This window comes from Pelobates fuscus, chromosome 8 (genome assembly GCF_036172605.1).
Source record: "Pelobates fuscus isolate aPelFus1 chromosome 8, aPelFus1.pri, whole genome shotgun sequence".
In the NCBI taxonomy this organism is placed as follows: Eukaryota; Metazoa; Chordata; class Amphibia; order Anura; family Pelobatidae; genus Pelobates; species Pelobates fuscus.
In genome coordinates, this window is record NC_086324.1 from 168494016 (window position 1) to 168508785 (window position 14770).

General features: G+C 41.7%; 1 protein-coding gene across 2 annotated transcripts in view; it reads right to left on the reverse strand.

The window, feature by feature from the left end:
- Window positions 1-272: 272 nt before the first annotated feature.
- Window positions 273-14770, reverse strand: part of LOC134571999 (syntaxin-binding protein 4-like) — a 78054-nt gene continuing 63556 nt past the window's right edge. For both annotated transcript variants that reach the window (XM_063430746.1, XM_063430747.1), the window contains exons 12-22: window positions 14509-14606; window positions 13992-14088; window positions 13362-13498; window positions 12325-12417; window positions 10731-10796; window positions 9847-10038; window positions 7573-7683; window positions 7243-7292; window positions 6187-6293; window positions 5088-5145; window positions 273-1041 (exon numbers count right to left, since the gene is read on the reverse strand). In XM_063430746.1, the coding sequence (XP_063286816.1) occupies window positions 921-1041; window positions 5088-5145; window positions 6187-6293; window positions 7243-7292; window positions 7573-7683; window positions 9847-10038; window positions 10731-10796; window positions 12325-12417; window positions 13362-13498; window positions 13992-14088; window positions 14509-14606 (1130 nt within the window). In that variant the 3' untranslated portion in view covers window positions 273-920. The remainder of the gene's footprint in view (window positions 1042-5087; window positions 5146-6186; window positions 6294-7242; window positions 7293-7572; window positions 7684-9846; window positions 10039-10730; window positions 10797-12324; window positions 12418-13361; window positions 13499-13991; window positions 14089-14508; window positions 14607-14770) is intronic.

Consider the following 14770-nt stretch of genomic DNA (forward strand, 5'->3'; position numbering starts at 1 on the left):
GAATGTGTCTGTCTTTTCACTGGAGAATCATCAGTCAGTCTGTCTGTCCAAAGATTGACGACTCCATCTTAGACATTAGTGCAAAGTTTGTAAAATGCAGGACAATTCCTGGTCTAAATAGCAAAAGATCTCCGATATCGATATGAAAACTCTTTCCACAATGAGATGGATTGTGAATCATTCTAAACTGTACAAGAAAAATCAAAAATGACTGTTCGAGCTATAAAAAAAAACAGTTTAAAAAGTTGCTATTTTGAGTGGTTTTTTTTTTTTTTTTAACTTCATAGTCTCTGCAACATGTTAAATTGAACACATCGTGTACACTCGTTCAGCGGCGAGTTGAAAGATAATGAGAAATCAATGCTGTGACTTGATCTCGGCCTGACTTAATGGAGGTGGTCACTATTGGGCCAAACCTTGCTTCAAGTGATGTCAAAGGGCAGTGTCATGGCAGCTTCAATGGCGTGTAGCAGCACATGGTTTAGTGCTATGGATTGGCAAGGACTCACACAGCAAGGTTTGTTTTATGTTTAGCTGTGAGTTTCGACACTGTTTCCTACAAAAAAACAGGGTTTGAAAGTAACGTGTCTTGAATCACAGCCCCAACAAAAAGGCTCAGATGCGTACGATCCATTGGTACACGTGGCAGCAATCGTTTTGGCTAAAATCCTTCAGTAGCCTCAGTTTGGTTTTTAGGTACTCTTCACTCTTCACTTTATTACAATTTGTCTCCCACAAAACGTTCCGCAAACCTCTTTACAGTATTCACAGTATTCACAACAGTATTAGATCATAAGATATTTCTTCAATAATGGTCCCGTCTGGTGATCCTGAACTCTGGCCCTGCGTCTGTGTCTTTGAACAGTTTTTTTTTTTGTCCATGTGTACATTGCAGAACAGATAGCTGGTGAGAGACATCCCTAAGAGGTCTTCTCCTGGGCTTCTTTGGCTGTGCAAAGTAACTCTTCATCTTTGTGAATATTGTGTGTTTTAAGTAGTGATGGCGATGAAAAGGGCCAGTTCATATGAAGATTGGAAGGTCTGAAATAAAAATATTTTGTAGTTATTTATTAATATAATTTGTATTTATAACGCTCCAACATATTCTGCAATGCTGTGCAACAGGTGGGCACAAGCATTTTTAATTAACATAGTTTAATTAAATCAATACTTAACATTAAGATTAGCTTTTTATCTGGAGCACAAAGGTATTCCTGACCGTATAGTGTTAAAACCACCATCTAGCCCCCCTGCCCCCCTCTGGCCTCCCTAAATAAAGTAAACTCTTACTTGTATTCAAGTCTGAAGCTGCTGCCTCTGCCTGTGAACTGCCTTTGTCTGCTGACATCATCAGAAGTGGTGGTCTGAGCCAATCACAATGCTTCCCCATAGGATTGGCTGAGACTGTCAAGGAGGCAGATTAGGGGCAGAGCCAGCACAAGTCAAACACAGTCCTGGCCAATCAGCATCTCCTCATATAGACTAATTGAATCAATGCAGCTCTATGAGGAAAGTTCAGTGTCTGCATGCAGAGGGTGGTGACACTGAATGTCAGTCACACTGTGCAGCACAGCCCCAGGAAGCACCTCTAGCAGCCATCTGAGGAGTGGTGAATATATTGTCCCTTTAAAGATGTGGAGAGTCACTTTAATTAAAGTGTAATTATTTAAGATAAAAAGATTGTCCTCACAGCACTAATGAGTTGAGACTGCATTGACTTTAACCAAAGTTGGTACAAGTTTCTCTCTGGTGCCAATGATGGATATGTCATTGCACTCTTTAGGATCCCATGTGTGCAAGAGGAATCTCCATGTATGCCGACCTGGCTGCAATCTATTAGAGGAACGCATGCAAGAGAAATGTATTTCTCTGAAGAGTGTTCAGCGTCTTTATGAAGAAGCAGGGGTGTACCGAGGGGTTGGCGAGACCGGCGCCCGCCAGGGGCGCAGGCCGAGGTGGGACACAAAAATCAATTGTCAGTGTGAGCAGTGATTAATGGGCGCTCTGCTCAGCCTACGCATCCGGCGCCCCCAGGCAGCGTGCGGCTTCATCAAGGAACCGCACTCACAGTACACAGGGGGAGCGGTCTGCATAGGAGTGCCGGGTGTCCCGTGACTACCTGGCGCTCAGCATGACACAGACAGCGCGCCACGCCGGACATCATGTGCCCCCCTACCCTGCCCTGCCATGACAGGCAAAAGGTTAGGGAGCCTTTTACTGGACCGGCTCTGTGAGTGCTGCATGGGACGAGGATTGCATAGGTAGGTAGATTTCAGGAAGGGGGAGAGTGTATATTGAGTAAGGGGGAGGTTGGCACGGGGGGGGGGAGATATTGAGGAAGGGGAGGTTGCCAAGGAGGGGATATTGAGGAAGGGGGGAGGCAGGCAGGTTATTGAATAAGGGGGAGGTTGGCAGGGGGCTGGAGATATTGAGGAAGGGGGGAGGTTATCAAGAGGGGAAATATTGAGGAAGGGGGAAGGTTGGAAAGAGGGAAGAAGATATTGAGGAAGGCAGGGGGGGATATTGAGGAAGGGTGGAGATTGGCAAAGGGGGAGAGGTATGGATAGGGGGAGAAGAGTTATGGATAGGAGGGGGGAGACTGGCAGGGAGAGAAAGATATGGATGAAAGGGAGAGGTTTCCCAGTTTGCAGATATCAACCTATATATGAGAGGTTTGACCAAAACAAATTGAGGCAAACTGATACGCTTTCCACGTTAACAATATTAATTTTGTCCACGTTTTTTTTTTTTTTTTTTTTTTTTAAATTCTTTATTTTTGGTGCAAATAGGATGAACATACATTCCTGTGGTGCCACAACAGCAGGCACAGGTGGGGTAATGCTTACAAGGTATACAGTTGCACATTTTTATGATGAAATAGGGTAACATGCTAAGGGAACAGGCTGAAAACATAAACTTATCACATAAGATCCGCAGTGAGTTGGATCATAGAAATCTGTGCTTAGAGAGGTCGTAGTTAAATTCTCAGTGAGAGGAAGCAGATTGCTGCAGTGTATACTGACAAAAGCTTTAGACTCATCAGAACGTTCAACAGATAGCATGAGAGAATAAGGCAATATAGTTTCACGATTAGGCACATATATAGCATGAATGGCAATAGTGTTGCACATGGTATAAACAATAGGCATGTCTAGCAATCTTGATTACACATGGATTGGCAGACTAAGTCTGAAGGCCCCTCTTGTCTCTGCCCAATGCTAGTGTGGACAATGTGTTAAAGGCTTAAAGCAGAAGGCATATAACAGGGAACATAGTTCAAGTAACAGCTTATGGTTGAAACATGCGCGAGTGTAAGCTGGAATAGTTATATGAGTGTCATGGATATTTGCAATAAGTAATAAGTGTTGAATGCGTTTCTGTGGCATTGTGTGAGAGAGAGATATAGCGTAAACACAGCCACCAACATACATGTGTCAGAAACCCTGGTGTGTACAGTCAGTGTCCGTGAGCGTTTGGGCAGCGTTCAATAGTGATCGTGGGGGGAGCCGTCCTCTTGCTGGATAATCACCCCATTCCTTCAGGTGGGAACCGTGTCTGCAGCAGTGGGGGTTCATGGTGGTAGGCATTCAGCCAGGAGTTAGCCGGTTGCGCCCTCCAGCTCCGGGCCTGTAGCATGGCCGGCATCTTGCGTCCACGGATTCGGGTACCTCTGGGGGCCGGATCCTTCCCTGTCGGGATAGGCCTGGAGGCCTGTATGGTGGTGTAGCGCCGCCTTCGGCGGGCCGGCCTCCGCCTGTGTGGTTGATGCGCCAGGGTTGGGCCCCTGGTGGCCTGCGGCCCAGATGGGCTAGCGTGGTGAGGTGTGTGCTGCTGTATCAAGGCTGTGCCCAAGGGTAGCCCAGGCCTGCTCCGGTCGACACCGCCACGTTGATCCCCTCCTCTCCCGTTCTCCTGTTGTAGTTGCTGCTTTGCTGCTTGTCGGGCCTCAATTCGTGCCCAGAAGGTGTTAAACAGCGCATTCAGGCGGGTGGTGAGTGAAACGCTTGGTTGGGGGTTGCATTTCAGCGGCAAGTCTCCTCCGCATGGCTGTACATCCGCCATTTTAGCGTGGCGAGCCGCCTGCATATCTGGTGCGTGATTTGTGCTGTAGTCAGCGTTGAAGGGCCACAGAGGTGTGCTGGTCGAGAGTGTGTGGACCGGGATAACCCCCACCGGTCCTGGGGGGGGGAAGCAACCGTGTGCTGCGGGCGTTGCTCGTAGTTGCGGGCTGGGAGAGCGGCCGCCTCTCCCTTGCCCTGCTTGGCATATGCTCCAGACCTCGGCTCGGTCATTCCGGCGGGTAAGTTGGGCGTCGAAGGGTGTCCCTCGGGTCGCCGGTTGCTGCGGAGCAAATTAGGGTGAGTAGGGGTGCAAGATTAGGCAGATAGCCCCCGATTTCAGCCGGTATTTAGACCAGGGCCTAGGAGCTCGAAGCATGTGCGACTGTTCAGCTCCACAGTCAGGCCACGCCCCTCATTTTGTCCACGTTTTGACAGTAGCGATTCACTCACAGGTTCATTCACTAAAATTAAAAATTTACGGCCAAAGTAGCTGAACTGGAATCACAAATGACTGGGGGGATTTTTCCAATCAGCTACTTCTTCCTTAAAGTTAAAATTCCCTTGAATTGACCTAGAATTCCCAACAATTCCCCCTTTAGTGAATAAACCAGTGATGGTGACAATTGGTGTGATGCTCTCAGTCTATCTCTGCCATCCAAATATGGACACAATTGATATTGCTAATATCTTAATGGCGAGTAGGGGCCAAGCCACAGGTGCTTTGGAGATATATGGATTTACAATACAAACATACTATACTATACTACACTGTAGTCAGACCACTTGAAAACAGTTTGACCCAAAATCAGCGGATGCTACGTGTGAACTTTACTACCACCAAAACCACCACAATGGATTGCAGTAGTTATAGTGGTTAGACACTTTCAGTTGAAAGAGAAGTCATATATTATAAAGATAAAAAACTATCCCAGAAAAACTGAGTTCCAGATCAACACGTTTACGGAATAAAACACACAGAAGTGTTAGTTTTCTGAATCGTTGACATGTTTTGCGATTTGTACTTACCCTGGCTGGCACGATGGCTTGTGGTTTTTCTGTAAATCGCTATAATTGAAAGTGCTGGCTAGAAAAAGTGGGGAAAAAAAGATGCCAATATTATATAACGCAAATATAGTTCAACGCCAAAACCATCTGTTTTTAGCTAAAGAGAAAATGTTCTCTAAAAATGATTATTTTTATTTAGAAACATAGAATGTGACGGCAGATAAGAACCATTCGGCCCATCTAGTCTGCCCAGTAAGTTATTTATTTAACACAGAGTTTGTAATAAAAATGGAAATGTTTATATCACAACTGTTGTTCCAGTCTGACTTGAAAACCAAAACCACCACCACCGTATAGTTCCGTTACTCTTGGTCATTGGAAGAAATTACTAAAAATGAGTTCCAATACACATGCGTAGGCAGATACTATAACCCACTCGCTCAGAGCAACCTATTGCTGAGCTGTGCTGATGCACAAGTGCTTTTAAATCCTCCATTGTTATAAGCGGTGCCAATTGCGCTTGTGAGTTGGCACAGAGAAAGCATGCACAGAGGAGGAGGAAGGGAAACATCATATCTGGTTCTCCTCTTCCAATGCATTGTGTGCCATGCTGTGCCAGGACAAAACTGGGTTGTGATGTTGATTGCTAAAAAAAATTCAAAGTAAAAAGGTGAACTCATGTTATAGGCGATTTCACTCTTTTATTAACAGGTTAATTTACAGAGGAGTGTTGGGGGTATGTTGTGTGTTTTCAGGTCACTTTACATTTGTTGTATATGAAAAACGCATGTGACTTCCATGCCCATGAATACATGTACGCCTGTTTGTATCATCTGCACGAATAGTAAAGTGCTTCCTATGTACATTATTATTTTAATTATTTTATTATTTATATAGCGTCAGTAAATTCCACAGCGATGTACATGTGAGGCGAAGGCTACTGTAAGGCCAAGGCTAGTAGCCAGTATCTTATAGGAAAATTAGTTCTCCCGCATCAAAACAACAAAATACATTCTAAGACCTTATTCCAAGTATTATGTGTACAAGGCTAGTTCGGAGGCTCCATAGCAACCTCCTTTATTTTTAGGTAAGTGATACACAAGAATCCAGAAGAACTCACCATTACATGATTCTAGAATGTCATTGACTTCTGTTGCTAGCAGTTCTGCAGACGGTATCGTCACATTTAGCAGACTACCTCCTTGATTTTTCTCAAGACTGCTGCTTCTAGATCATGATATTAAGAGATAACCGCGTCAGCCTGATAGTGTCTCCCACCAATGTTACAATTATTAGCCCATTATATAAACACACTGATAAAAAATAATATCGCTGTCTGCAGAGAGCGTTGGCTACCCAGAAAGGAAATCATTTGGTTAGGCATCATCGCCCAACCCTCGTAGGAAGTCGTATTAAAGGGACACTCTAGTCACCAGAACAATTACAGCTTAATGTATTTGTTCTGGTGAGTATAATAGCTCCCTGTGGGATGTTTGCTGTATACACTGTATTTTAAGAGAACATTTTAGATATGAAAATGGATACCATGTGATCTATAAAACTTTTTAACTTCCTAATATTTTTGTAAAGGAAGAATTAATGAACAAGTATGTTTTGTGCAAACCTAATTTAAAGAGGGTTTTTATAAGTGACCGTTGATCATTTTTAATGTCAGCATGCATAGTTATATATATATATATATATATATATATATATATATATTCTCATTACTGTGTCATTTTATATATTTAAATTGAGTCAAATATATGATACATTGTTGTTTTACTTACGGTATATCATTAAATGAGATTCAAGCTCAGATGCTTCTACATTTTTGACTATAACGAAGGGGTTGGCTCATTAATATTAAAAACTGAGTTGCAGTTAGTCGACTTCAATTGAGTTTGAGATTTTTCTCCCAATTTATATGCCGAAGTCTGTAGGTCTTATTTACTACATTGAGAATTCAAAGTGAATTTTAAGTGGATTTTAAATGTCAGGTCAAAAAAGTTCAGCTACTGTGGCCTTAGATTTGAAATTCACTTTGAGTTCACTTTGAATTTCTCAATGTAGTACATAAACTGCAAAATCATTGCAAATCACTGTTTAGTAAATAAAGCCCTAGATTTTCTTAAATATCACCCATTGTTTGGAAAAAAACTTTTTTAAATCATACCTTTTCTCATCGGTTACTTGAAGCGAAGATGTTAATATTGTTTGGATTTTCTGGAAGTAAACAGAACACACCGAAAATAAAATAATTAGAAAAAAGTATACATTTTGTTCCCTATTTTACTGTAATTTGTAAAAGTATTTTTTATTTGGCTAAAAACATTTAGAATTTACAAGTGTTTGGAAATGTATTCTCTGACTTCAGGCCCATTTGCTGTTTAATGAATAAACTGTAAACGTATATGGCTATCTGTATCTGTAGAATATGTCATGTAATAGTATAATAAATCCGTAAAATTATTTTAATTTATTTAGAAAGACTAAACGAAGTTACCTGGACGAAGCTGAAAAGTTTCTTGTTGGAGCTTTCGAGATGTTTCCGTGACACTTCAGACTTGCGCAGCTGACAATCGGACAGAGATAACCGTCGATTGAGATCCAAACCCTTTGAATATATACAGAGTACTGTTAACATTACAGCGTTTACACTGATAATCGTGCACAGTCTTACAATCGTCTGAAAAGTTATAACCGGCATCTGAACAGTCTACAGAAGTGTACATAAAATGTCCACCACCCCTGTCTTTGCGGATGACCCTGGTCCAGGAGGTGAGAGAGATGGATACCATGAGTGTGGACAACCCTAGTAGACAGGCGGTGGTTCTACTGGCTGGAATTTTTGTCCCCAGCAGACATTCGTGCATATGCGCAACCAGCAGCAAATGCGGATGTAGGGGTGCGGTAGCTTATCCGACCGTATATAAGATGCAGATGTGGCCACACTCTTGCCTGGGGCTCTAACAATGCTATTTATTCCTCTTCTCTCCTGGCCCTCACTCTCTCTCCTCAACCTCCCCCCCCCCCCCCCCCGACACTCACCATTTGGTCTTCTCCTTCCCAATCATGTCTTCCTCTTTCCCTCCATGTCCATAGCTCTTTGGACCCCAAGCTAAATACTGAGTTCAAGCTTGCGGTACTATGATTATTTATATGAATTCTTGTTTGCTTACTGCATTACTGGTGTACCACAACTTCTCAACTGCAAACACAGACATCCTGTATTATCCTTGTAACAGCCTCATTTAGAACATCTCTTATTCTTTATTGTCCTATGTTCTATTTACTCAAACCTCAAACATTTATTGAATGAAAAACAAAAATGTAGCCATCAATTTTAAAAGGTTCCTTAGGCAACTTAAGTGGAGCAGTAGCCACGGGTAGAGTTCAGGAACGGCCCACGATTCAGTGTGCGGTTTTAATCTATCGATTCTGTGTTAATGAGGTAACCGAAGCAGAGATTATCTGCACAATCTCCGCCATTTGCTGCCCTTCTGTGATGTGATGTTAGAGAGGGTATCTGTAACTCAATGGACTGTGCAGTTTGCCTCTTACTCAACTGAAATTTATACATTAAATATTAACCACAAGGCAGTACAACGCTGCCAATACAAACCAAACGTTTAATAAAAGTGCACAGTTTTATGACAGCTACCCTAAGACAGGTGCAGGACTGCAACTCTCACAATGCTTTCAAGCCATATGGCTGGCTAAGGATTATGGGCGTTAGAGATATACAATAGATGGGATTTACTCCCTACTCGCTACTCCGGTCCTAAGGTACCCTAAGTAACAGAAAAGCTGCCCATTTTACATTATTTTCACGCCGCTTACTGTACATCTATTGTATGATATAAAGAGTATATCTAACAGAAGCAAAAAATATATACATTTTCATTTAACCTTTTGAGTACCATAATATAAATTTATTCCAGAATTAATGCATGTCCCTCCCTGGAGCTTTGCAAAGGTAATATTTATTAAAGGGACACTATAGTCACCGGCACAACTACAGCTTATTGAATTTGTTCTGGTGAGTAGAATCATTACCTTCAGGCGTTTTGCTGAAAACACTGTCTTTTTCAGAGAAAATGCAGTGTTTATATTACATCCGAGTGATAACTTCACTGGCCACTCCTCAGATGGCTGCTAGAGGTGCTTCCTGGGGCAGTGCTGTAGAGTAAGCAGCACTGCCATTCAGTGTTTCCTCCCTCTGCATGCAGACACTGAACTTTCCTCATAGAGATGCATGGATTCAATGCATCTCTATGAGGAGATGCTGATTGGCCAGGGCTGTGTTTGACTTGTGCTGGTTCTGCCTCCTTAACAGTCCCAGCCAATCCTATGGGGAAGTATTGTGATTGGCTCAGACCACCACTTCTGATGATGTCAGCAGGTCTGAGGCAGACAGGGGAAGAGCCAGCAGCTGCAGACTTGAATACAAGTAAGAGTTTACTATATTTAGAGAGGTCAGAAGGGTCCAGGGGGTGCTAGATGGTGGTTTTAACACTATAGGGTCAGGAATACATGTCTTTGTTCCTGACCCTATAGTGCTCCTTTAAATATATTTATATTTTCCAACTGTTGATACAGATATGTTTATTAGAACTGATGCAGAGAATTTCTACTTTAAATAAACAACAATAATTAAGAAACCAATCCTGTATACAGAGGTTTCTATTACTTTCTTGAGGATACAGGTGGCAGCATCAAAAATTGCTCAAAATATGACCTTCTAATGCAAACATGCTCAACCCCACACATTTCGTACCTCGTGCATCTCTAACGCCATTAGCTTCTTCTTTTCAGACATTTGGTTTTTCAGCTCCTTGATTTCCGCTTCCAGCAGATGGACAACCTCTTCGTAGTCATGTTCCGCACTGTGCGCCTGGCGCTGGGCAAGCTCTGCCACCTGAAGCTTGTTCTGCAGGCACCTATTCTCCGATAACAGCCCCATGACCTTCTGCAAATCAACCAAAGTATGGCTATAATGTTCTAGGTGCAGTGATAACCAGAGCCATGTGATTTATTAAGGGAGTATTCATATACAACTTAGCAATCATTGATCCCTGAGATTGGTGATGGCCAAAAGGCTACGAGAGCACCATGGGATGCACTTTAGGTGCACCATCAATTGTACAATATTTAGGTCTCCAGCTCGTACCTAATAACCCTACCACATTCTGTCAGGTCAGCAACACTCAGTACCAAACTAAGCTGAACCCAATTTCCCAGACTAATCATTTGACCTAGATGTTGGCTTAGAATTGGAGCAAGACTCACAGGAGAGGAATGTCATACAAATCGTACCTAAAATACCCATATATACAAATACACGGTAATTATTCTGCAAGCATTGTTATATATGTGAATATATATTGATAATATGTGGAACCGGCTGAGCTACAGAAAAACACAGTAAGAGCACTATATTTATAATTTCTTGCACTCTAAATGGTGGTAAAAAGTTTTCAGCCCAGTCCTTAAGCAGGTGAACAGTCCATGATTAACGCACCAGTTGGGTTCTGACAAAACCTGGATCACTTGTGTGCTGAGGACTGTCCCCTTCTCCACCTGCTGTAGACCTAGATCTCCCATGATGCTTTGCGCACCTTAGTTCTACAACAACTTAGACGCATCTAAGCGTACACTTACCTGGTTTAGTCTCTGGACCGACTCCTCGGATATCCTTTTACTATTTTCAGCCTCCCTTAGCAAAATCTGTGAGAGGAAAACAGGCAGAGAACCAAGAGAATTGCTGGAAAGCTGTTTCATAACATCCCCTGTTCCAGGGTTATTGTCCTGCTAAGGGGACTGAGTGCCATCGCCTATAGACTCTCCTTTGGTTTAGCTCTTCCTGGACACATGAACAATGTAGAACTGTGCGTGAGTGGGGAATCTGAACAAGGGTCGGTCACTATATTAGTAAATGTGCCTACATGGCTCCCTGACACTCTCCTAGTAATCGGGCAACATTGCTGGTAAAATGCACTTACCTCTGCAGCATTACCCAGGTTAGTTAGCTTTTATTCCCATAATTCCCTGGGTGCCCATTGGATATTAAGTTATACGCACAGAATGTTCTGCTGGCATCAGAAGGCATTCCATGCAAATAACTGAACCATGACTCACTGATAGTAAACAAACCCCCCAAAAGATACATTTCTCAGGCACCTATATTATTGGTATCTTGTATTTATTTGTATATAAAGTGCTAGCAGGAAGAATATTTATAAAAAAAAAAAAAAATTAAGATTTTACACCAAAATTTCTATTTTTTGCAGCTCAGCTCTTATGGTCTAAAATTTGCATTCGAATTGTTAAATATCCACAAATAAAACCATTCGTTAGTTATTAGAATATTCCCTCTGCCCTGTGACAGATACTCTTTTTAAAAAAACAAAACTTAACTGAGACATATACATTAATCATGTGTGGTGTGATGGCTTGCATGTACCCTAACAGCCCACTAGAGGGCAGCACAGGATTATGTCATTAAAGGAACACACACATTAAACACAAGTTTGCTGATGTGCTTTCTATGTCGGGAATCTGGAGTCATATAATTTATAATTTCAACAGAAATCAGTGCTTTTATAAAACTTTGCTGAAACACCTCCGTGGCTGCTTCCATTGTCCCCACAGAGCTAATGGAATTGGTATGTGCGCTAGGTTATCTACACCGCCTGCCTTCAGACCTTTTCAATTAAAACATTTTTTGACATCAGACTCTCTCCTAGTCATCAATCATTTAAGAACTCTTAAAGGGCCACACTCCACTCTCACCTTCCTGTTCTGCTACTTTCCCACCCTATCACTTAGTCGTAGTTGCCCTCAAAACCCTTCCTATTGCGTTTTTATACCCCACCACCCTTAGACGGCAAGCTCGTGCGAGCAGGGTCCTCATCAACCTATAATTCCCGTCACATTTTTTAATGGTTACAATTATTGCTAAATGTCCCTCTTTATAATATCCTATTCTATATCTAAATACTAATAATAATAATTAGTAATTAATCATTGTCAAAATAATGACATATATTAATTGGAGGACTGCGAGTTAGCACAGTCGGGGAATTATTCTCGATATTATCTTAAATTATGTGATTTGGACATTTTCACAGTTTAGTAAATAAACTCCCACCTTGATGTTCTAACTTCATTTTCGCAATTTTACACTTTCGGGTTTTATTATAAAATAATAACATTTCTAGATCTTTCAGGTCCCATCCAGTAATGCATTTCTCACCTTCAGCTGTCGAACCTCCTGTCTGAGGTCAGATACCTCCAACCGCAGATGTTCCTCGTCAGCATTTTCACAGAATCCCAGGAGCTCCATCTCCTGTAAGCCAGAGAAACAAACCTTTAAATCCCAACACCAGCGTCCATCCTGGAATAACTCTATGCTTTAAATGATGTGTGTCCTGGAAGTTGTGCCATCCTAGTTTTATTGTGCAATAAAACTATTCAATGAATCTGATTGTTACATAGTTATAGTGAGTTGGGGCTTAAAGGATCACTATAGGGTCAGGAACACAAACATGTACTGACCCTATAGTGATAAACGCACCAGTTAGGTGGCTCGCCCCACCCTAGCTCCCCTATAAAAGTTTAAAACTCACCATATTTCCAGCACCGCGCAGGTCTTCTGGCGCTGACTCCGCCCCCTTTGTGACATCATCAAAATGGCTGATTTTTAACCAATTTTTAACCAATTGGATTGGCTAAAATCGGCATCTCTATTGGCTAAAATCAATGCGTCTCTATGAGGAAAATTCAGCGTCTCCATGCAGAGCGTGGGGATGCTGAGCGGCAGGGCTGCTTACTGTGCAGCCCTGAGCCAGGAAGCCCCTCCAGTGGCCATCTGAGGAGTGGCCACTTGGAGGTGTCCCTAGGGGCAATGTGTTTACATGAAAATGCCTGAAGGCAATGATTATACTCACCAGATCAACTACATTAAGCTGTAGTTCTTCTGGTGACTGTAGTGTCCCTTTAATTTTCAAAATATCGTCCATTAACAAATGATTTAGAAAAATCTTGGCTACTTTTCAATCTGAAGCTAAACTTTTTGTCAATATAGCTGAATTGGGAAAATAAACAACAACTTCTAGTCAATTATACTTTCAATGTGGTTGTTTTGGCCTGCATTATTAAATTCACTTTGAATTCATTACAGGTCACATTAGTAAATAACTCGAGTTGTGTATAGTAAGTCCACTAACATTAATTCCAGTTATCACACTCAGTTCTCTTGAGTGGGCCTCGTTATCTGTGACCACACGTTACCTTATTGACAGGTGAATAAAATGCAGACGTATCAAGTAAATTGGCCGCTTGGTAATTCGTGAAGTTCAGAGAGCTGTGATCCAGGCCTGCTTCCTCCATCTCCTCCTGCAGACTGTCCCGCATCACTTGCAAGAAATCTGGGGATTGGTACAAGTGCGCATTTAGACAGTGTTTGTATGACAACCCATAGGCTGCACCTGGCTGTCTGAAATTCACAATGACTTCACTACAAACACAATATGATCACCAACAATAAAATGTCATAAATTAAGTTGAAAGTTAAAAACAAAAGTTCACTTCATTTTAATACAATTTTAATTTGCAAATAAAGTGAATTTTTAAAAAAAAAAATCATCAAAATATTTACCTAGAATAGTTATATTTATCTTTAGGTTACTTTCTAGGTCTATATGGGGCCCAACTTAACCAGATAAATTTATAAAATCTTATTGAAGTTGGAAATATGAAAAGCTGAACGGAACTTTCTGAAATTAAACCTGATACTAATGCTGGAACCCTTTCTACTGAGCGATCTCATCAGTCATATAACTGTTTGCATCCCAATGGAATGCATGTGGCCTTGTAACCCCATATAGCACTTTAATACCAGTTTTAGGATTCTGGACTCACCGCCATAAGCTACCGTTCCCTGACAGTCTGTTACCAAACCCTGATGAAGTTCTCTCCTTTTTTTCTCTGAAACATCAAGTCCAAGGAACTGCAGGATCTGGATTGGGTGAGGAAGCCATTATCAAACATGGACATAGAACTTGACATAAAGCCCAGACAGTGAAATGAAGGAAACACAATCTATTCCAGTTAATATCGAATTGTACTGCTATGTATACAGGGTTATGGGGTCGTCTGGGGCAATCGGTTTGTCCTCTGTAATGTTTTTAATTTATATGGAATGCCTGTGGTAGACGTTGGCTTGTATCAGCTGTAGTGGAACCCTTTGGGTACCACAGAGGTGGATACTGACAGATATGGGCGTTTTTGATGGGTGAAGTTCTCTAGTATTTTGTTCCTAGTCTCATATTTACCCTGTGTCCATGAACTGATAATATCAGCCAATGATTTTACTGTATGGTCGTTATAGCTCACTGATGGTAATATGGGTCAGAGGGTACAACTTTCTGAGATTTACCAGTTCCAACTTCTCCTCCTTGAGTCTCACATGTGGATCCAGTGACACCTTCTCCTTGCTGCTACTAGATAATTGGTGATTTGGTGGGGACACCGGAGCTGGATAAGAAACAAAGCAAACAAAATGGTTATTATTTAATTACATCGTGTTAACAATTCCTTCAAATCTGGAGAAGAACTTTCTGCTTGTTTGAGGCACATAGACACATACATCTTGCAATAATAAAATATTTAACACAATAAACTGTCAAAGATCTAAATGC